Source organism: Asparagus officinalis, chromosome 7 (assembly GCF_001876935.1).
Source record: "Asparagus officinalis chromosome 7, Aspof.V1, whole genome shotgun sequence".
Lineage (NCBI taxonomy): Eukaryota > Viridiplantae > Streptophyta > Magnoliopsida > Asparagales > Asparagaceae > Asparagus > Asparagus officinalis.
Genome location: NC_033800.1, coordinates 148,560,102 through 148,581,799, shown reverse-complemented (window position 1 = coordinate 148,581,799; position 21,698 = coordinate 148,560,102). Strand labels below are relative to the sequence as shown.

General features: G+C 37.1%; 1 protein-coding gene across 3 annotated transcripts; it reads left to right on the top strand.

Moving 5' to 3' along the window:
- LOC109849154 (protein downstream neighbor of son homolog) lies at window positions 10,666–20,012 on the top strand. 3 transcript variants are annotated; one of them, XM_020418967.1, is made up of 15 exons: window positions 10,666–10,805; window positions 10,987–11,122; window positions 12,315–12,388; window positions 12,455–12,596; window positions 12,719–12,810; window positions 12,892–13,066; window positions 13,158–13,360; window positions 14,460–14,656; window positions 14,744–14,839; window positions 16,401–16,519; window positions 17,723–17,824; window positions 17,933–18,042; window positions 18,129–18,216; window positions 18,755–18,954; window positions 19,614–20,012. In XM_020418967.1, the coding sequence occupies exons 2-15, from the start codon at window positions 11,018–11,020 to the stop codon at window positions 19,828–19,830; spliced, it is 1,920 nt and encodes a 639-aa protein (XP_020274556.1). In that variant the 5' UTR covers window positions 10,666–10,805; window positions 10,987–11,017; the 3' UTR covers window positions 19,831–20,012. The 3 variants fall into 3 exon arrangements, with proteins under 3 accessions (XP_020274556.1, XP_020274557.1, XP_020274555.1); XM_020418968.1 differs by having other exon boundaries at window positions 12,716–12,810; window positions 12,898–13,066; XM_020418966.1 differs by having other exon boundaries at window positions 12,716–12,810.

Below are 21,698 nucleotides of genomic sequence, written 5' to 3'. Positions count from 1 at the left end.
CCCATGAATCAAGGGAGAGCCCATGCCATCCCTTGCCTGTTAAAACCCATCTTCAGCAGCATGAAGAAGGGGGATTGGCCGTTGCATATTCTGCTGGCTAATCTCCCAAAGGTTGAACCTGGACCTTTGCCAAAGGCTCCCTCATTTGAGAACCGAAGCTCCGGCTCCGGCATCAACTTCGATCGGATCGTCCAAGGGAAGCAGACTCGGCACGAGCACCGAGCGAGGCATCCTATCGCCACCTAAAGTCCCCACACAAAACAAAGAGGGCCTTCCCTCTGCTTCTGTTGTAAACATTTGGTTTGTTAGTTTGTAATAAGCTTTCTTATAAATACAAACGAAACTCCTTTCTTCGGAAGAATCAAATTTTCACCCTACAACCATCCATCATCATAGTTGTGCTCAGAAAAGACCATTTTTTCATTATCTGCCTCGCCATAAAGTTTATAAATAGCAACGTTGGCTGCAATATATTGCCTCGCCAATATATTGTTACTATAAATTTTAGCTGCATATCTTAAAAATAGCCCGTTATCATAACACAAAATATTCATACCAACCAAAAACCAACCAAGAGCTGAAACCAAGGCCGAGAGCAGGTTGAAACCATGCACAAAATTAAAACAAAGGCCAAGCATCAACATGAAACCAAAGGCCAACCATAGTTGACCAACAACACATAATAGTACCAAGATCTGAAACCAATGCAGAGAGTATAATAAACCTGCACAAAATTGAAATAAAGGCCAAGCATCAATTGAATCCGAAGGCCGACCATAGCTGACCAACCAAAGGCCAAGCAAGAGCTAAAACCATTGCAACCAAGGCCAACCAAAGGCCAACACAACAATTTAGGGTCCAAGGGCCAAGCAACAAGAGGCTGCAACCAAGGAAAGCACACACCTGAACATGAATCATCAACATGGAAACAACAAACCAAACAACCAACATGGGAACAGCAAACCAACACAACCAAGAGTTGAAACCAAGGCCAGCTGGAACACAAATTCAGACACACCAAAAGCCAACACAACAACTTAGCTCCAAAGACCAAGCACCTGAAACCAAAAGGCCAACTGAAACACAAATTCAGACTCACAAACCCGATCAACCCAGGCACATAAAACATGAAAATAGGCTAACAAGAGCCAAGCTGAAAATGAGGCCAAGCTGAAACCATTGCACAAATCCAGGCTCACCATTGCAACATGTCAGGTACACAATGGAAACCACACAAAAGCATAATTGAAACAAAGTCATAGCACTTTGTTTGGGCCAAAAAGCCAATAAAATGGGAGTATGATATCTGACACAGGAAAATGAGGCCAAGCAACATGTCAGATAGCATAGCATAAACCACAAGAAAGCACACAACTGAAAAATGTAACACAAATCCAGACTCACCAAACCAAAGGCCAACACAACTATTTAGGGTCCAAGGGCCAAGCAACAAGAGGCTGCAACCAACCAAAAAAAAAACACCTGAACATGAATCATCAACATGGAAACAGCAAACCAACAACATGGAAACATCAAACCAACACAACCAAGAGCTGAAACCAAGGCCGAGAGGAGGTTGAAACCATGCTGACCAAGGGCCAAGCAACATGAGGCCAAGCTGAAACCATTGCAACATGTTAGGTACACAATGGAAACCACAAAAAAAGCACAAATGAGCTCCAAGGGCCAACCAACCAAGAGAATGGAAATCAAACCAACGCTCAAAAGAAATTATAGAAAATATGCTCAGAAAAGGCTCTTTTCTACATTATATGCCACGCCATGAAGTTTATAATAACGATGTTGGCTGCATTTACTGCCTCGCCAATTGATCACTAGTATAAACTTTAGCTGCATATCTTCAACATTGAAGCCCATCATCATAACACAAAATATGCATACCTCTTTAACTTTAATTCATCGAGGGGAAATCATTATAGAACCCCACTTGTGAACCTGTCAAACACATAAAGCATTAGCATACCAAGTTTATAATATGAGCAACATGTCAAGTACACAATGGAAACCACAAAAAAGCACAACTGAAACAAAGTCATAGCACTTTGTTTGGGCCAAAAAGCTAATAAAATGGGAGTATGATATCTGACACAGGAAAATGAGGCCAAGCAACATGTCAGATAGCATAGCATAAACCACAAGAAAGCACACAACTGAAAAATGTAACACAAATCCAGACTCAACAAACCAAAGGCCAACCAAAGGCCAACACAACTATTTAGGGTCCAAGGGCCAAGCAACAAGAGGCTGCAACCAATCAAAAAAACACACCTGAACATGAATCATCAACATGGAAACAGCAAACCAAACAACCAATATGGAAACATCAAACCAACACAACCAAGAGCTAAAACCAAGGCCGAGAGGAGGTTGAAACCATGCTGACCAAGGGCCAAGCAACATGAGGCCAAGCTGAAACCATTGCAACATGTTAGGTACACAATGGAAACCACAAAAAAAGCACAAATGAGCTCCAAGGGCCAACCAACCAAGAGAATGGAAATCAAACCAACGCTCAAAAGAAATTATAGAAAATATGCTCAGAAAAGGCTCTTTTCTACATTATATGCCACGCCATGAAGTTTATAATAACGATGTTGGCTGCATTTACTACCTCGCCAATTGATCACTAGTATAAACTTTAGCTGCATATCTTCAACATTGAAGCCCATCATCATAACACAAAATATGCATACCTCTTTAACTTTAATTCATCGAGGGGAAATCATTATAGAACCCCACTTGTGAACCTGTCAAACACATAAAGCATTAGCATACCAAGTTTATAATATAACATATAAAGCCACGACTGAGATGCATGAAGATAGAGATAGTAGCATAAGTTTTGCACAAATGTAAGTTTAATACATGTACCATAGTTATTGGGCAAAATGATGAGCAATCATCTAGCTCATTTACATCCAAAAATAATTACGCTCATTTACATACAAAAATAATTATACATCCAAAAATAATTACGCTCATTTACATGTACCATAGTTGTTAGGCAAAATGTAAGTTATAATTAGCTTGTTTTACAAAAATATCCCAAAAGCATCGCAATCCAACCCTCCACCATCTAATCAAGAGGTTGACTCTTCATGAACTCAGTCAATGCCTTCTTTTGCATAATAGTTGGCCTCCCCATAAACAACCTAGCTTGTGATTCATTCTCATGCAATTGTTGATAAAACTTATCAAGAATTTCTATGTCAAATTCATCATCATGTGCAAATATAGCTTTTGCCAACTTCTCGGTCCAATGCATACTCACCATGCGCATAGATGAGGTGAATTGTTTTACCTCATTTACTATCTCACGCATAAGCACCGTGTCCTCACTAAACCTAGCTTCCTTTCCTTTACGCATCTTTGACACGTCATTTTTAGCTTTGTTCACACTAGAAGATGGATTGGATTTTTCCTTTCCTTTACGCATCTTTGACACGTCATTTTTAGCTTTGTTCACACTAGAAGATGGATTGGATTTTGAGGGCATAGTTGGAACCTTCGGTGGTGGAATATCATCTTCATCTATAGAGACATAGCTAGGCGTGTTCTCCTTTGGTATACTAATATCATCATCATCATCAATATTAAAATGTGTGTTGGCCCTATGGTTTTGATGATAATTTGTCAAATAATTTATAGCTAATATGGTTTCTAGTTTTTGTGGTTTGTTTTACTCTTTACATGAATTCAATACACGACAATCAAGAGTTAAAGATTCAAGTTCATGTGTGTGCATTCACCTAGGTATGATTATATTTAAGCTCAATATGTAAACACAATACAAGTTTGACTTTTTATATCATACAAATGATTTTTATCAAACTTTGTTATAGTAGCTTTTATTTCATGTTTACATCTCTTTCATACTTCATTATATATATATAATGTATGCATGATATATATATACAAGTTTACAAGTCATAGTTCAATTTTCATGTTCACGAAAAACAGGTTTTCTGAACACTTTTCAAAAGCAGTGAGTTTTCACAAACGAAAATTATATTTCCAAAAATTCCTTTTCAAACATGTTTATTTTATCATTTAGAAACTTTCTCCAAAGTTTTACTATTTTTGAAAATGATTTGATATTTTTTATGTATTTTCAAAGTCAGCCAAAAACAGGTTCAAAACCCGATTTCAACATGTATCAGTTTGTGGTCGACCGTCACGGTCCACCGCCAGTAGTTTTTTTTCATATTATGCTTTTTATTGGATCACGGTTGACCGTGACGGTTGATCGTGGCTCAATCCAAAGATTTCCACGGTCGACCGCCACGGTAGACCGCATGTGTTTCAAAACTGTTCTTCAGCTTTTTGTGCTTCGCGGTCGACCGCGAGATTTCCACGGTCGACCGCCGAACTCATCATTGTAATGCAACGGCTATATTCTGATTTGTTTGTCTGGGGCTATTTTGGTCTTTTCAAGGTTGTTTTGACTAATGTCTTGAGTGGGTATAAATACCCCATTGCCTTTCTCCTTCAAATACCAAGAGTTTATTTTACAGTGAGTTTTTAACAAAAGATTAAGAGGTGTTTAAGAGCTGTTTAAGCTGATTTTAGTTGTCTGTTTCAAAAGAAGTTTTCTACAACAAGAAGAAGCTTTCAATTCCAATTGAGGATCCTATCCTCATCATCATCTACTGTTCTTCTTGTTTATTGAGAAGTTTTCTAAACTCTTTCTTATATAGCTTATTAATTCATTTTCATAACTTAGCTATATTTAATTCAGTTGCATATTTTCATTCACTGTTATCACACACACCTTATTGAGCTAATAATATTTCCATACAATATATTATTGGGTAGTGGTATATGATTTAGTGAGAGTGAGCTTCATTGTGTTCTCATTTGTAATCGAGAACAAATCATTGTATTTAACCATTATTGTGAGTATCACTTGTAATACACGTGTACACCGAGAGAAGTGTGAGGCATGAGACGGGGTCAAATCCAAAAGGAGTAGCGTCAGTTGACGAACCTTGGGAGAGGTTGTATCCGAGCACTTGAGGAGGAGGACACGGGCTAGGTTCCTACACTTAGTGTGTAAAGTGTGATTACATAGTGTTTGTTATGTGAGAGTTTTCGGTAAACTTGTAAACCGAGTGTGTAGAAGTTCCGGCTTCCAAACCAGATTGTGATAGTGGAGATCTCCTCGAGATGAGGAGCGGGGACGTAGGTCGTGGTGACCGAACCTCGTAAATATATCGTGTGTTTGTGTTTTGCTTAGCGCATATTTTATTTATGCTTATTCATATCATTCTTGTTCATATCCATCTCATATATTTCTTGCAAGAACAAATTAATCAATATAATTTTAATTGAAATTTAATCGGGATTAGATTAGCATAAGACCCTAATCACCCCCTTCTAGGGTCTAACAATGTGCACTACCACCAAATTGTGACAACACATCTACCGCATAACCTCCTCTAGCAACATCGTCTCCAATAATAGTTGCGAGGTCTTTATAATGTTTCATGGGCTTGTTGATATATTCCCTAAGTTTAGAACTATTCATACTCTTATCATGCATAGTTTAAGGCATATATCAAATACATATATGGACAACATTGAACAAAATTAGAAATATTTGATAAGAAATGACCACTAGAATTGTAAATACCTCTAGCCATCTATCAAAGCAAGCTTCATCCATAATCACCATCTTCTTTGCATCATCCCTCTAGCCATCTATCAAAGCAAGCTTCATCCATAATCACCATCTTCTTTGCATCATCCCAACCGGCACCACTCAAGTTACGATATTTTTGCATGTCCAAGAATCTATTGCGAATAGTTTTCATACGATTTTCCACATTCTCGGTAGTGAACGTTGAACCTAATTATTTATTTATATGAAAGGCGGCGCTATGATAAGCGGTTTTTTGAACTTCTTATCCGCCTTCATTCCATCTCTAGCACATTTTGCAAGGAAAGGAATTAACAAATCATCATGTTTACTCTCCCATAATGTGTTAACTCTCCCCTTGCAAGCCTCTTTCTTTTGGGATTTATGAGCAATAGCTTTCTTTTTCCTCTTTGGATTAGGGGATGAACTTTCATCACCATCAATATCAATAGCACTTCTCTTGTTGCTTTGACATTGTTGATTAGGTGACGGAGTTTCACCCATGCTATAACTTTGACGTTGTAAACTTGGAGGAGCATTTAACATGTTCATGAATGACATTGATGGTTGTTGGCCAATCCCCCAAAAGTTAGCATCTTGCATTTAAAAATTATTCCAAAAATTAGGACCTTGGCCAACTTGTGAAGAGTGATAAGGCATAAAGCCCGGGTTAAACCCATAAGGGGTTGATGAATTCCTTGGGGTTCTAGGTGATGAATTGGATGTCGTACTCTTACCTTTGATCTTATCAAGTTCCTCACAATTGAAGTTGTCGGCCATACCTAGAAAATAGTTATAGAGAAATACGAAAAATATGCGTAAGTTGAGTAAATAAAGTGTGTCCTAAGAGAATTCCATACAACACATAATAGTAGTATGCAAATGTTTCTCAATTAACATTCTATAGTTTTACACACGCTACCATAATATGAAGTACATGAAAATAGAACAATTCAAAACATAAGACAACATCATTATCATATTGCATCGCATGCCTATTTCATTAGTATTCCCTCCCTTATATTTATCACAATAATCAACCCACATTTCCCAAGCTATTTGATCTCTACGATTCTTCCATGCGTTTCTTGATTGTGTTTGCTCCCTTTGAGTTTGGGGTTGAGAGAAATCAACAATATTATTCTCATCTTCATTAGCAGCGTCACCTTCATCATCTTCGATCTTAACGGTCTCATTGAATATGTCATCATCCGGGTCAACCATTGCAATATAATTGTGAAGAACTGCACAAGCTAATACAATATCCACTTGCGCGTGAAAAGGGTAATGAGGTTTTACAGTGAGAATTTTGAAACAATTCTTCAAGCAACCAAACGTAGATTCAATCTTAGACCTTAAAGAAGAATGTCTAAGATTGAATAATTCCCTTCTATTTTCAGGTGTTCTTCTTATTTGTTCCTTCAAATGGTAACGAACACCACGACATGGGGAGATAAAACCTGGCACGGTCGTGTATCCCGCATCACCCAAGTAATACTTTCCTACAAATGCATGATGTGAAAATGTTTAGTAGAATTTTTTGTCAATTCATTGAATAAACCAATATTAATTAAAGTAATTACTTAAAATTGAAGATTTGATGAAATTACCATCATATACTTTCAAGCCGTGAGGTTGTGGCCTAAACAATGCATCTTGGAGGACTCTAAAGTCATTTGCAGAACCTTCCCATCCAGCTAATACCTAAGTGAATAACTTGTTTGGAGTACAAGCTGCTAAAACATTTTGTGTAACACCTTTTCGACCATGGAATCGTGGTTGCAGACTAGCAGGTAGCATAGCATCAACATGTGTACCATCTATCATACCAATACAATCCTATAGAACAAAAAATTACAATTGAATCTTTTTTATTAAAATAAATGAACCTGCTTTTAATCACAAATTAAAGAGAGAATACCTTGAAATAAGGATAGTATAGATGGTTGCTAAGGATCTCATGTGGAACTTCATTCCGTGCTTGTCTTAAAAAGCGTGGTCGTATGTGGCAAATTGCTTCTAACACTTTGTTGAAATACCTACTCACAGTCTCGCCAGATCTAATAAAATGTGACATACTCGATTTTTAGTTTTATGCCCCAAATATTCAAAGTCATAGCAAGTTGCTCCTCCAGTGTAACATGTCTTGAGTCTCGTAATAAATCATTACTCCTCAATATCTCTGCAAGCTTCATAAAAGCACCACTTCGCATTCAAACATAGTTGACGCAACTATCACTAAATCCATTATATATGCGATCCAGGTGTTGTTTTCTATTTTGATATTGTATATTTTCTCTTCACTAGGACCTGCACGTATAGATCTACGTCTACTTTGCATTCTTCTCATGAATGCCATAACCATAACCAAGACAGATAGTACAGCACCCGAACACATATTAACTACGGTCTCTTCATCGAGATCACCATCCATCTAAAATACAAACGTCATATTAAAGCAGATACTAACATTAAACGAAGATGGTTGTTTAATTATATTGTCCAGGTCCTATTTGCAAATTGAAAAGACAATGTTATTAGACTTGGGTTTCAAAATGTATTTGGAAACTAATGCAGACAAAATCAGGTCACATTGTTCAATATGATGACTTTAAGCCTGTTCCATGACCCACAATTAAAAATACATATTTTTCTCTTCTTATCCCTAGGCCAAGAAGAATGATAACTACAATATGTATACATATAGAGAAGAATACCATTACTAAGTCACTAAAATGAGCTATCAGAGATTTTACACACTTAGCGCTTATTGTTTGTCATCAAATTTATTGTTTGCCTTCAAATTAATTTTTCAATTTGTTTCTTAGTTCGTATTCAGTTCATCAAAAACCAAAGGCCATGCTCAAGGACAATAAAATGTTTTTTTGACAGTAGAGGTTGTTTATATTTGGAAAAATTTACAAAATGTGCCCTTCATTCATGATAAATAACGTAGTCAATTACTAATTTCTTTTTATGCAAATAATTATCGGAAATTGCAACTAATATTCATGTTAGCATGAACTCAGAACAGATCAATAGTTGAGGCAAGCAACCAGAGCTCACAAAACCAAAGCATATATATTAAGTTAAAAAAAATTAGTGCTCAAATAGAGCTCACAACAGCGCAAAAATTAGTTATCATTTTAGCATGAACTCAGACAGATCAAAGCTCAAACAGACCACGAAAATCCACATATCAGAGCTCAAAATCGGAGCAAAAAACAGAGCACAGATCAAAGCTCAAACAGACCACGAAAATCCACATATCAGAGCTCAAAATCGGAGCAAAAAACAGAGCTCAAATCGGAGCAAGAACTCAAGATAGCTCAAAATCGGAGCAAAAAACAGAGCTCAAATCGGAGCAAGAACTCAAGATCTCAAGAACAAAAGGCGTTTAGGGTTTTTTTTTACCTGAGTAGCACGCAAGATTTCAAGAACAACGACCTATTCTCAAACCCCAAATCAACCACAAGATCTCAAGAACAACGATCTCAAGATTGCAAGAGCTCAAAACGGATGAAGATCGAGCTCGCTTGCATAGGAGAATGGCATCAAGAAGTGAGAACGAGAGCTGGAGGAAGAGGAAGCGGTGCGAAGTTGATGTGGGAGATTGGGGTGGAAGCGAGAGCAGGAGGCGGGAGAAAATGGAGGGAAGGAACGGCGCGTTGATCAGAACCCTAGGGTGAAAGGAGAGGGGAAAAAAAGGCCAAGCCGAGATCACTTTCCAGCGAAATCGGGGTTTTTGGGACGGAAAGAAACTTTCTGCAAATCCCACGTGTATCCCATTTTCTGTCCCCCTTTCTTTCGCTGCTCAAAACGAAACAAACAGCCGGAAACAAAAAAATCTGACAGAATTTTCAGCGTCAGTTTTCAAATTGGGTCTTTCCCCCACTTTCAGCTCAATTTTATGCGAAACAAACAGGCCCTAACGGCGTTAGTTCACCCACTAACAGGTAGGGCTGTTACTCGGTTTGAATGGTGCGGTTAATAGGTGACACCGAACACCAAACCGATCTATTTTTCGGTTCGGTTCGGTTTGGTTTGGTTTTTCACTTATTTTTTTATAAACCAATTGTGTTCGGTTTAGTTCGGTTTGGTTTTTCTCTGGTTTATATCGGTTTTTTTCGATTATTCTATAAAGAAAACAAGTCTAGAAAAGTAGAAAGTAGAAATGTCTCATATTATATAACCGTTTCCGAAAAGAAAAGAAAAGAAAAAAAAAAAGAAAAAGGGCAGCCCACAATGCCACATAACAGTTTTCGAAAAGAAAAAAAAAGCGATGAAAAACTAGAATAGCAGAAACATGTAGATGATAGATCAGCACTTCAAGTTCAGCAGCAAGCTCCTCCATGACCAACATTTGGGGAAAGGGAAAGCTACAGTACCACGTGACAGAAGGGATTTCTTTGCCGGTGACGAGAGAACCCAAGATTTGGGGCCGATGGACGGGAGAACCCTAGATTTGGGGGCGAAGGACGAGAGGGGACGAGACGGAGTGCGAAGGACCAAAAGCTCGTTGGGTTTGGGACTTTTGGGGGCGATGGACGAGAACTCAGATTCTCAAAAGCCCTAGAAATATAATTAAAGTCTAATGTAGACTATGTAGTAATGTTGGAACGTAGGCCAAGACCATCCTTTTTTTTGGCTTCATTTAAGCCCAAGTTTGAAGTTTCTACATAAAATTTTATGTATATTAATAATATATATCTATAAATAATATAATTTCCTTACAATATATATAATCGGTTTTTCGGTTCGGTTTCGGTTTCCAGACATCCGAAACCAAAACCACACCAAACCTTTCGGTTTTCGGTTATTTTTTTTCGGTTTGGTGCGGTTTTTTTCTTTCCTCGGTTTTTTCGGTTATGGTTCGGCTTTGATGTGGTTATTTTTTCAGTTATCGGTTTTCAAGTTACAACCCTACTAACAGGAGGGAAATCGATTCGGGCTGGCGTTCAAATATTCAGCTCGTAAATCGCTTCACAATTCCCATTGCCCGCACTTACTTTTTTGCCCCCAATCTTTCAAACCCCCGCCTTCCCTCTCTCTCCTCGCTGAGGAGGAAAAAAAAAAGAAAAAGAAGGGAAAGAAAAACTAGGGCAACAGCAGCGACTTCGATCTCGACCGAAATTATCTCATCCAAGTAATTTCTTTGTCTCTAATCATCCTCTCCTGTCGATCTATTTCTAGGGTTCCTGGATCCCGATCTCTGTTAAAAGATTCGATTTGGATTCCATCTCGTCATCGATTCCCCCCCAAAACCCAATGGCGAAACATCTTCTATTTGCTTGATCCGATGCTTAAAGGTTTGATTTTTATTGCAGGAGAGAGATGCAGATTTAGCGACTCGTCCAAATGGCGAAAGCGGCGGTTGTGGAATCGGCTCCAACTAGGAATTTTCCGTTTGGGAGAGTTCGATCCGATGTCAAGATGAAAAGGAAGACCCCCTCTGAACTGAGAGTAAGTTTTTTTAAACTACCTTAAGTTTTCATGATGCGTTTTTAAGCTGGAATTTTGATGGATTAGTTTTCAAAGACACTGTTTATTCATTTGGAACATGTAAAAAACACCCTCTCTAAATTTGATAGCCCCCAGCTTCTGGGTTGATGCTCGACAATGCATGCTAAACTGTTACAGAGTATAAGATTAGAGCCCTTAACTCTGGGTACAAATTTGGAGTTTTTGTTGTAAGGGGCGGGATTTTAGTATGGTATCAGAGCAACCCAGGTTCAATTCTCATCGACCAAATATTTAAAGCATATAGAAAAAGATGCTGCTGCGTACGAACCTATGGGGGCAGATTAGAGTATCAAATTACAATCCCGAAAATTTACCACTAATTTGAAGTCTAGATGAAGTAGGAAGGGACTTTGATGTAACAATCTTATTACTTATAGGTCTAAAAACATGTTTTTGGAATTAGATCTCAGTAGAAACCTGAGGCAGATTGGACGAGAAACACGTGATCGAGGAAGCTTTTGTTCAAATCCTTGAGTTGATTATAACTATATCTTCAGAACATGAGAGATGCTTTTCATGGGATTCGGTTGAATCTGTTAGCAAGTATTTTACGCCAGAAGAACACATGGATAGCTGTAACGTATCCAGAAAAACTATTATGTCATATACTTGATCACTGTTTTCAATATTGGCTTTATACCAGTACTTAAAAGAAAAACATTTGGTATGTTGTTTTGCTACAGATATAGAAAATAATGTGTTCCTAATGAAGTTCTGCTGTTCTCCTTTATCTTCACTCTATCATTTTAAAGTCTCTATTTCTACTTTAAGGTTATTCTATGTCTTTGGCTTGGCATCCTTGCGCCACCTTAATGATGAGGAATAGGGATGTTATCGATGTTGGATTCTCAATGTGGTTAAACAGAAGTTTGACATAAATTGTGTTGTTCTTGCAGTAACTTCTTTTATGGACAGCATTCACATGGGATATCTAGTAACAATTCACATGCAGACTAATTTAGTTTAGGCTTTAATCGAGGTGAACACAGATTAAATTATGCTGTCCCTGAATATTTTGTTTGGAAGCATATCAATATTATTTTGTGCAGTAAATTGCAAGTTACCTTTATTATGAAATGAAGGTTGAGGTGTTTACTCTCCAATAGATTAAACATGAATACATATATCACAGGGGGAACAGTTGAAAAGAAGGAATGGTGAACTCCAAGCTGATGTGCAGCTGGCTCCTTTGCTGGCCTCTGACAGGTAGTTTTTGTATACTGATCCTAGTGTGTTTGTGTAAAGCATTCTGACGGAAGAAGTGCCTGCCAGGATTAATCTTGGACCGACAACTTGCCGACAAAAACTTGAATCGAAGATTCCAAAGTACATTAGCACCCGTGTTAATGAGCTTTATCCTGTCAAGAAATCAAGTGAGAGGTGTAAAATGCTTCATGGAAAAGAAACAGCCAAGGTCAGAAAATTTTCTTTACTTTAAAGGTGCATAAGCTATCAGTTATGCAACTCACAATAGATACTTGCTGATTAAATGATCTCTGATGACAGTGAGTATTTATTCCTTTTCTTTATTAGCAGGACCCTTGTACTGTCAGCAAAATATCCCATGATGTCATTGATTCTTCTGTTACTTCCATTTTACCTCCCAGGGATGAGTCTTCGCTTCCATGGTACTTCCTTTATCTAGGTTTCTAAGGAACACGAACAAGGTTTATGTTTCCTACTGCTTATTATACACTTTTGATGTTCAGCCTCAGTGATAAGGCTAACATTCTTAATGATGTGGGACGTCCTGACTCGTCTGCCAAAGAAAGTGGTGAACACGGATTTCGGAAGATTGAAAAATGTAGTCTGAGTGCCTTGCGCAATGTTGTCGAGATTCATTTGGGAAATGAAAAGTCTTCAGATTCTGCAAAAGTTGATATGGTAATCATTAAACTGGCTAGCCCTTGCAGTTCATTTACACTTGAAATCCTTTAATGTGTGAATCCTGCTTGACTGGTCTATTCATTTATAGCAAACAGCATTAAAAGGATTAGTTGCACGTGATATCCCTGGCAGCTCTAGTTCTTGGGCCGATTCTTCACTGAAGCATGGTGATCTTCTGTCAGTATCTTCAAGAAGTTTCTATTCTGAATTTCAAATTCCTGGCTGTAAGACTCCTCTGGATTTCACCTTGAAAACTACATTGCGATTGGTTTCATCATCCTCAGTGAAATGGTGAGTGTATTTATGCTTTTCATAGATACTTTCTTCATTATCGTTATTGCTTAACGCTGCTTCTTCTTCTTTTCGTTCTTTTATTTTCCAAATCTGTGTTCAAGATGATTGGTTATAAAATTTTCTTTCTATACTTAGTCTGAAATTTGCTTGCACAGAGCTGCTCTTATATTGCTAAATTTATTTTTGTCCTTTGAAGTTTCTTAAACGGAAACTCTCTTTTGAAAAGCAAGTTAGAAGAGTTATTTTATGGTTTCAGCGTGTGCTCTTACTTTTGAGAATTAGATATCAAGCTGTTCCTTTCAATATAAAGGTTGATCGCTATATATTGTTATATTTAGTTATTTACTGGTTCTACATGCTTCACCTGTGAGTATTACTTTGAAAAGTGTTGTCCATGATAACCTTAAATTCCATTATAAAGTGGTCTGGGAACTTACTGATTAGTTGCCCGCCTAGACGACAGAGAGCTAGGCCGCTTTGGGAGGGCCTTAGTAGGTGTAGACCACTAAAATGTGCCACACAACATAAAAAACTGTTAAAACAGACCACCTAAGTACTTAATGGGTGAAGATAGAGATTTGGGTCCTAAATCCTAAATTCAGTGGAGTAAAATAAGGCTATTTGGTTCATGAAAACTTTGTATGATCAAATCGTAAATTCCAGTTAACCAAAATAAATGCTAGTTGATTCATGAAAACTTTGTTATGATAATCACACAAACTCTTTAATATAGTTAAGTATTTGCTGTTGTGGTTTACAGGCCTTTGTTTCTTGCTTGCTTGTGCTCTAGTCTTCAAAATTTCCATACTGTTGTGATATATATTGTTGCATGTTTGATGATTAACAAGTACAACATTGGTAGATGACACAGTGTCATACGTGATAGGATACATAGGAAAATTTTTGACATTATACATGTCCTGATTTGAAAATTTTGGTCAAATTTCATTTTTGATGGGTACTTTATTCTTGATCCTTTTGTTATGACTCATTTATTATTTCTTTTATTGTTATTTGTAATTTGTACTGCTGTTATTGATCATCATGTCTTGAGAGATTAGAGATACATATAATACAATTACCTTACTTATTTCAGGTGTCACAGAATCAGTGCAGGTCTTGCCTCAGTACCTCATATCCATTTTAACAAGGAACAAAAGTTTGGCTGCACATCTGGACCAAATATGTCTGCTGATACCATGTACACAAAAGCTTTAACCACTTGGATATATCCACAGTCTTCTCTACCTTCTTCCATTATATCCGTAATGGCCTTATCATCCGTAAAAGGAGGTTTGTTAGGCACAAAAATACTAGTGCAGTCTTAGTTTTACATAAACCACAGTTTAACTGATCATTAACTACTATTTCAATCTTCAGAAAAGGGCTTCCTATCTAAAAGACAGCAGGATTGGGAAGATTCATTTCAGAATCTTTACTACATGCTTAGAAGAAACATGTGCAACATCTTCTATGGTATCCACTATTCACTTAAAATCCTAGATGCTTCTTCATCAATGCTTTTAAATTATATATGTATCTTTGCCTAGTGATTCCAAACCCCTTATGATGAAGTACAGTTCATATTTTTGGTTTGTGTTTGTGTGTGGTTGCATGCTTTCACGTGTGTCCATATGTGTGTGCGTGTGATCCAACAGGTGTCACAGTTAAAATTTCTGTTCATTTTTATATTGGGAGGTTCGTTCAGTTGTTTGATACATGCAATAATATCAACCCATATAAGTATGGAGAACTTATCCATGTTTATTATCTTCTCTGTGTTAGTTAATGGTTCAAAATATTTTAGTCAAGTACAACATATACCCTGTTTAGTTAACTTGGGTTTCAGCCTTGTTGCTATTAAATTGGTGTTCCGGAAAAGGTTAAGTATTTGCGTCGTAGAACAAAATTAGCAAAACAAAATAAGCAAACTAGGCATATATTCTATGATTATAAGGAGTGCTCTATAGTTTTGCCTTGTAGAAGTGTTACAAGCTCTCCAATACTAGGACTAAGCTCCCACTAGCTATTTTGCTTCATATTCGGAATACTTGCCCACCCCAAAAGTCAAAAATAAGAATGTTTATTTTCATTGTCGTGACTGTGAAGTGTATCATTTAATTTTAGTTTCTCTTTCAGGCTATTTTCCCTAACAAAATTTGATTTTGATAGATGTAGAAAGAGTTCGTAGAACTTTTAGCGACGTATAAGGATGTCTTTTGCTAGTCTAGAAGCAGGAACTTGTACATGACCTTTCTACTTTCGGGAACTCTCTCTTTTTTGGTTGATGGAGTTTGATCCAGGCTGCTGAATCCATTTTGGCCTTGTGATTTTAGGCAAGGGCCATTGTTGCATAAAGGATCATTAATATTCTTTAACAAGAGACACACTAGTCACGTGGCTTTTTGTAAAGGATACACACGTTCCGATTTGTCTAGCTCCTAAGCGGTATGTAGGTTGCCCACCTATGGTTTTGGGGGCGTCAAGGGGATCACAGTCTGTCTACGTGGACTACACCTTTTAGGCCTTGATTGTGATTTCCTCCGTTGCAGCCACCACATCCTCCAATCTCCTCCAACCTCCAACTATCAACATCTCCTCTACCTCCTACAACCTTTAGCAAAACCTTCTTGACCACCACCCGAACAAAGAAAGAAACCCACCTAGGCGCCTGTTCGACGCCTAAGTTTTTTATAACATTGGCATTTACTATAAATTATTGTAGTTAAAAAATAAAAATAAGAAAGCCGCCTAGGCACCTAGGTTCTAGGTGTCGGGTCCAACGCCCAGACCGCCTAGCACTTTCTATAACCTTGCCTGTGTCCCATTAATGGGTTGAGATTTTTAAAGCCTTTACAATTGTTGAAACACCTAAAAAGAACCAGTGTCCTTTCATGCATTACTGCATTGCATAGACATGTTTTATCTTTGTTTCAGACTATTTCCATAATTATCTACTTGAAATATTTTGTAAATTTTCGACGATCTTTCCTTCCATTTTACTCGCTCATTTATTTTGTTTGATGGAATTCTGCAGTTTATACTACACAATTTGTAGTATTATTCATTGGTGGCAACTTTTTGGGGAAGAAGCATTCATGTAATGCTTATCTTTCACAATCTACCCGAGGTTTACGATCCTTGCTGAAAAAACATGTAAGCTCCTAGTTTGGGTTTTTTCACACTAGGAATACATTAAAAAGAAAAATTCCTTGGCATTCATTCTCTCCAAAAAAAAGAAAGAAATATTAATATCGAATCTATGTAAAGTTGCTCACCACATAAACCAATCAGGGGCAAATCAGAAACCAATCAGGGGCAGATCAGAACAAAAGATGTTTTCTAAAAACTGGCTAAATAGATTAAATTACTTGATATGCTAGGTTGTCTTCTTCAAAGTACCTAGTTGTGAGCTTTTTATATTTATAATTGTATTCGTTGGCTTTATGCAAGTAACAGCGTCACATTTCAGTCATACCTTTGGATGTTTGGTTCATATTACTCGCTATGGCAGTGCAAGTCTGTTTTTGAGTTATTAAACTTGATTGTTTCTTTAGATTGTAAAGACCTATATAATAATGGTCATAATACATTCATTATTCACAGGGAATTTGACATATACTTGGGGTTAGGGATGCATTCGATCCGGAAACGGCTCAGATATGATACTTACCATATCCATATCCGCTTACCCATCTCGTATATGGATATGGATACGGATATGAATATACCTATGTAAAGAAAATTTATATTCATATCCGCTAAAATTGGATACAGATATGGATATACATGCGGATATACAAGCAGATATGCATGTAGATACAAAACAGATATAAATACTATATAGTATTGAAAAAAATATAGTTTTTGTGATGCGAAAGAGTTCATTAATATGTCCATTATATCTAAAAAGTTAAGATGCGACATTTTGATCGTCAAAATTAACTTCAAATCCATGATCTAAGATCTAAGAATTAAAACTATTGTAATAATATGACTAATGTGTATTTGGATATTTCGGATACGGATCATATATTTCACTACAAAAACATATCCATAATAACCATATCCTATCCGTTATAGATTTGAGTAATCATATCCTTATCCTATTGGATACGGTTACAGATATTTCCTCGGATACAGATATGGTTTAGCACCCCTACTTGGGATCCTCATGAATGCCTGTCTGTGATTGGTTACTAATTTTGTCTGTTTAGTTAGATCTATTATCTTCTGCTATGATATAACTGCTTACTTGACCATATCCATTTTTTTCCAAATTTTAAACAGGATATTCATTTCTCAATGCCTCTCTGCTGTGTTGAAGTGGAACAAGCTGTTTTTCCAAATTTTAAACAGGATATTCATTTCTCAATGCCTCTCTGCTGTGTTGAAGTGGAACAAGCTGCTGCTGATGATTTAGTTGAGCTCTCAGAGATTGAGAAGCGAAATTTGGGCCAGGTGTTAGCCTATCTTTTTTTTACTATATATTCTGTATTATCTGTTTTATTTCCCATGCATTTTTTTTCAAAGTACTGACTTTGATGATTATTTCTCTTCCCTTTGCAGACCATACAAATGGATTCTATGAATGATGTGGATAACAGCCCTCAGTCTCTCCTAGCATTTACTGGAAATGAAATTGTCCATGGCTTATATGACTTTCTGCTAAATTACAGGTGATACGGTCGTTTCTACTTTCTGTTTGCTACGTATCATGTTTACATTGGATCTAAGTGTTTTTCTTTTCCTTTTTATTCTTAAGGTTCTTCCTGAATTCTTTGACGGGTGTTGACGTTCCTGTACTATATGCACCGGTGCCATTTCAAAATGCTTCTCTTTCTGTTCCAGAGGTCAGTTTGATTAGCTACACTGCTTTGCTAGCTTGGTTCCTTTTGGAGTTTTGTTTATACTGGGATGTAGAATCATGTTACCTACCGAAAAACCAGTGTATAATTTGCTATGAAGTGATTTATATGACAGAACTTGCATTTCCTAAATTAAGGAACATAGGAAAACCATATTTTTGTGTTGTCCAGGAAGAAGAAACACTAAGATGGCTGGTTAAAACAGTCTTTCTGGCTGTGCTTCACTTGTTTCATGGATCAGGAAGAAGAAACACTAAGATGGCTGGTTAAAACAGTCTTTCTGGCTGTGCTTCACTTGTTTCATGGATCATAATGGAGAAATAAACAGTCTTTCTGGCTGTGCTTCACTTGTTTCATGGATCATAATGGAGAAATAATGGAATTTGGTCTTAAACACCATAATATAATTATTCTCTACGTTTATGCTGAATTTCCTATTTTTCATATTGAGCATTTACTGCCATGCACTGTCAAACTTGGTTGAAATATGTTTCTTCTTGTTAATCCCTTTTTTTTTCTTCAGGTAAAATGCAGGGAGATGAGGAGAGCTGACGCAGTTCTTCCTTGTTCTAGTGGGTCAGATGCAGATGGCAGTGAAGTCACTATAGGCTCTGGAAGTGTTGTTTGCTATAGTATTGAAATAAAGGATACAATTATTCCACCATGGACTGTCTCTGGAATTTGTGCAGCGATGAGATCAGATGGTAGAAGTTTCGAGTCTAGGTATGTGAAGATCTGTGTTAGACTTTGCGGCGGCTAGTACTTAAATATAACACACCAATAGCAACAAAGCCTTAATCCCAAAATTTTCGGGTTTGCTAAATCATATTCTTCCGTGCAGTTTTCTTATGCTCCATCTCTAAATTAATTATTACGATGTCTTTCTTAATTGCTTCCAACCAAGGTCCTCTAGTCCTTTTTATCCCATGTGTTGAGGATTCACGGTGCTAATCAGCCATCTGTCTAGCTTCCAATATATGTATAATGGAAGATTTCTTTCGGATCTCTCTATAAGCCGCGCTCTGTGATATCCCACTCCCCTAGAGAAAATTCGAAATACTCACACATACAGTCACAGGGGGTAAATCCCTAACATGAACACCTAAATACTCTTGCACCTTATGAAAAAATTTGTTCTATGTTGGTGACATCGGAAACTGGTGGCTGAAGTATCCCCACATGACAACACCATGAGCTATAATCTTATCACTTACCTAAAATCGAGCATTTAGTAATCTCTATTGTACACGATCAAACCATCTCAATCAAATTTCTCTCATTTTATCGAGATACTTCTTAAAACCTGAATAAAAATGTGTATATAGATTCAACACTATTGAATCTTGTGCTTAGAAGATCTTTGTTTTGTGCTTTAATTGCAGCTTCACAACTGAGCCATCATCGATAGGTTTGAATGTTGCCCTTGAGTTTCTCTGCCAGGGACATGATCCATCTACAGATTCGAGTAACTCCTTGCCAAAAGATGGTGATGCCTTGGGAGTTCCTGAAGCTATTCCAAGTCCTCAATTGCGTTCGTCTTCATTGAAGTCTCTCAAATATTCGAACGGCTCTTATGTGGCTTATGTTACGCCTGTCTAACATGGCTTTGGTTCGTGCATGTAACTTCGGCGTATATTATTTTGTGAAACCATAAAATTTTCCTTGAATTTCTCTCCGTTTTAGGAGGGAAAAGAACTTTGTTGTATAACATTTATTACACATAAAAACTTTTCTCAGTCTCTATACTCTTGCAATGTTTGAATGTCAAACACTGAAATTTTCTTAGAATACTTTTTCATTTGTTTTACGCAGATCCTTACTACGGCATTACAGTTGATCAATTGTGATATCTGATGAAGACAATGTGTTCTCTCTTTTTGCTATTGTAATAAATACTGGATTAATTGCTTTTAGTAGTAATTTGTACTGAAAACAGCTATATTGCTATCTCTAGCATAACAATGGCAATTTTAGAAATATTAAGTTAATAGTAAAGCGAAGAATTGATTCCTGCAAATTTAATAGGAATATATGGTATCGAGCAAATAAATAGGCATCTATGGTAACGTAGCAGTTCTTTTATTGTGCCAAATGCAATTGTCTAGTTTCATCAAACAATGTGTATTTTGGGTTCGAACTAATAAAGGGAAAAAAAATCATCAAAATGCTAGAGTCCTTTGGTAAAATTATAGAAAAATTGCTCTCCCTCGAAACTTATCAGGCACAGATAAATAATAAAAAATAGAGTAGCAAAACTATCTATTCTACCATATGAAGGAAGAACCGAAGAACTTGGGCGTAAAGAAAATTAAAGATGGAAATGAGATTTTACTGGAGGCAGAAAAAAAAAATCATTTTGCATAAGTTTGATTTATTCTCTTAATCCTCGCTCGCACCAATATAAACATCCCTTCTGTTAAATTTCCGCGTTGTCCCTCTCTTTCACACTCACACTAAACTTCATATTTCTCACAAAAAATTGCAATAATTTGTCATATTTCTGTCTGATAGAATAAGGAAGTTTTAGGACCACACCATAATTTTTGTTCAAAATAACCAAAAACACAATACAAATCCTCAATTAAACTAACTCAATTTTAATTTTAATAACATTTTTCCAATTCATTACTTCAATAATCTACAAGTTTTTTTTTTTTTTTTTTATCTCATGCGTTGTGAATGTACCATTGAACTAGTAAATAGTGCAAGGGGAACAAAAATAGTCATTTTGCTGAGGTATAGCGGATACCCCCAACACCGACCCGCTCCTCATCTAACCCGACCCGCTCCTCATTTTTACCTGATAGAAAAAAGAGAAAGAAGAAACATAAAATCAAAATCCGTTTCAAAACCCTAATCCTTCTGCATCCAGGAATTTGAAATACTCACACATACAGTCACAGTGAAGTCTCTACTGCTGCGAGATTAAGTGATGGGGCTCTTGTGTTGGTTGATGCGGTCGAAGGGGTTCATATTCAAAGTTCTTAGTCAGGCTTGGGTTGAGAAGTTGACTCTTTGTTTGGTTATTAATGAGATTGAAGAGGATTGTTCATGAGGTTAATGGGACTGTGAGTGCATACAAGTCAGAGAAATATCTATCCGATGTTGATTCTTTCCTTGCAGCGACGATCGGTGATGACTTGAGCGAAGTATTTGTAGAGGATGACGAGGAGGATACGTTTCAGCCTCAGAAGGGGAATGTTGCATTTGTGCGTGCTTTGGATGGATGGGGTTTCATGCATCTAAGCTCGGAGCGAGCAGTAATGCGCTATTAAAAGGTTTATGGGGTCCTCGATATTTTAACACGAAGAAGATGATGATTGTGGGGAAGAAGGGGACGGAGGGTGTTAGTAAAGATCCTCAGCCTATGTTTGTTCAGTTTGTGCTTAAACCTCTTTGGCAAGTTTATCAAGTAGCTTTGGAGGCCGATGGAGATAAAGGGTTGCTAAATAAGGTCATCAAGAGCT

Bases quoted from the DNA above. Each gene is read 5' to 3' on its own strand.
- LOC109849154 (XM_020418966.1), top strand. From the start codon at position 11,018: ATGGCGAAAGCGGCGGTTGTGGAATCGGCTCCAACTAGGAATTTTCCG. The intron at 14,657-14,743 runs GTTTGTTAGGCA...TTCAATCTTCAG, and splicing joins CTTATCATCCGTAAAAGGAG to AAAAGGGCTTCCTATCTAAA. The intron at 16,520-17,722 runs GTAAGCTCCTAG...AATTTTAAACAG, and splicing joins GATCCTTGCTGAAAAAACAT to GATATTCATTTCTCAATGCC.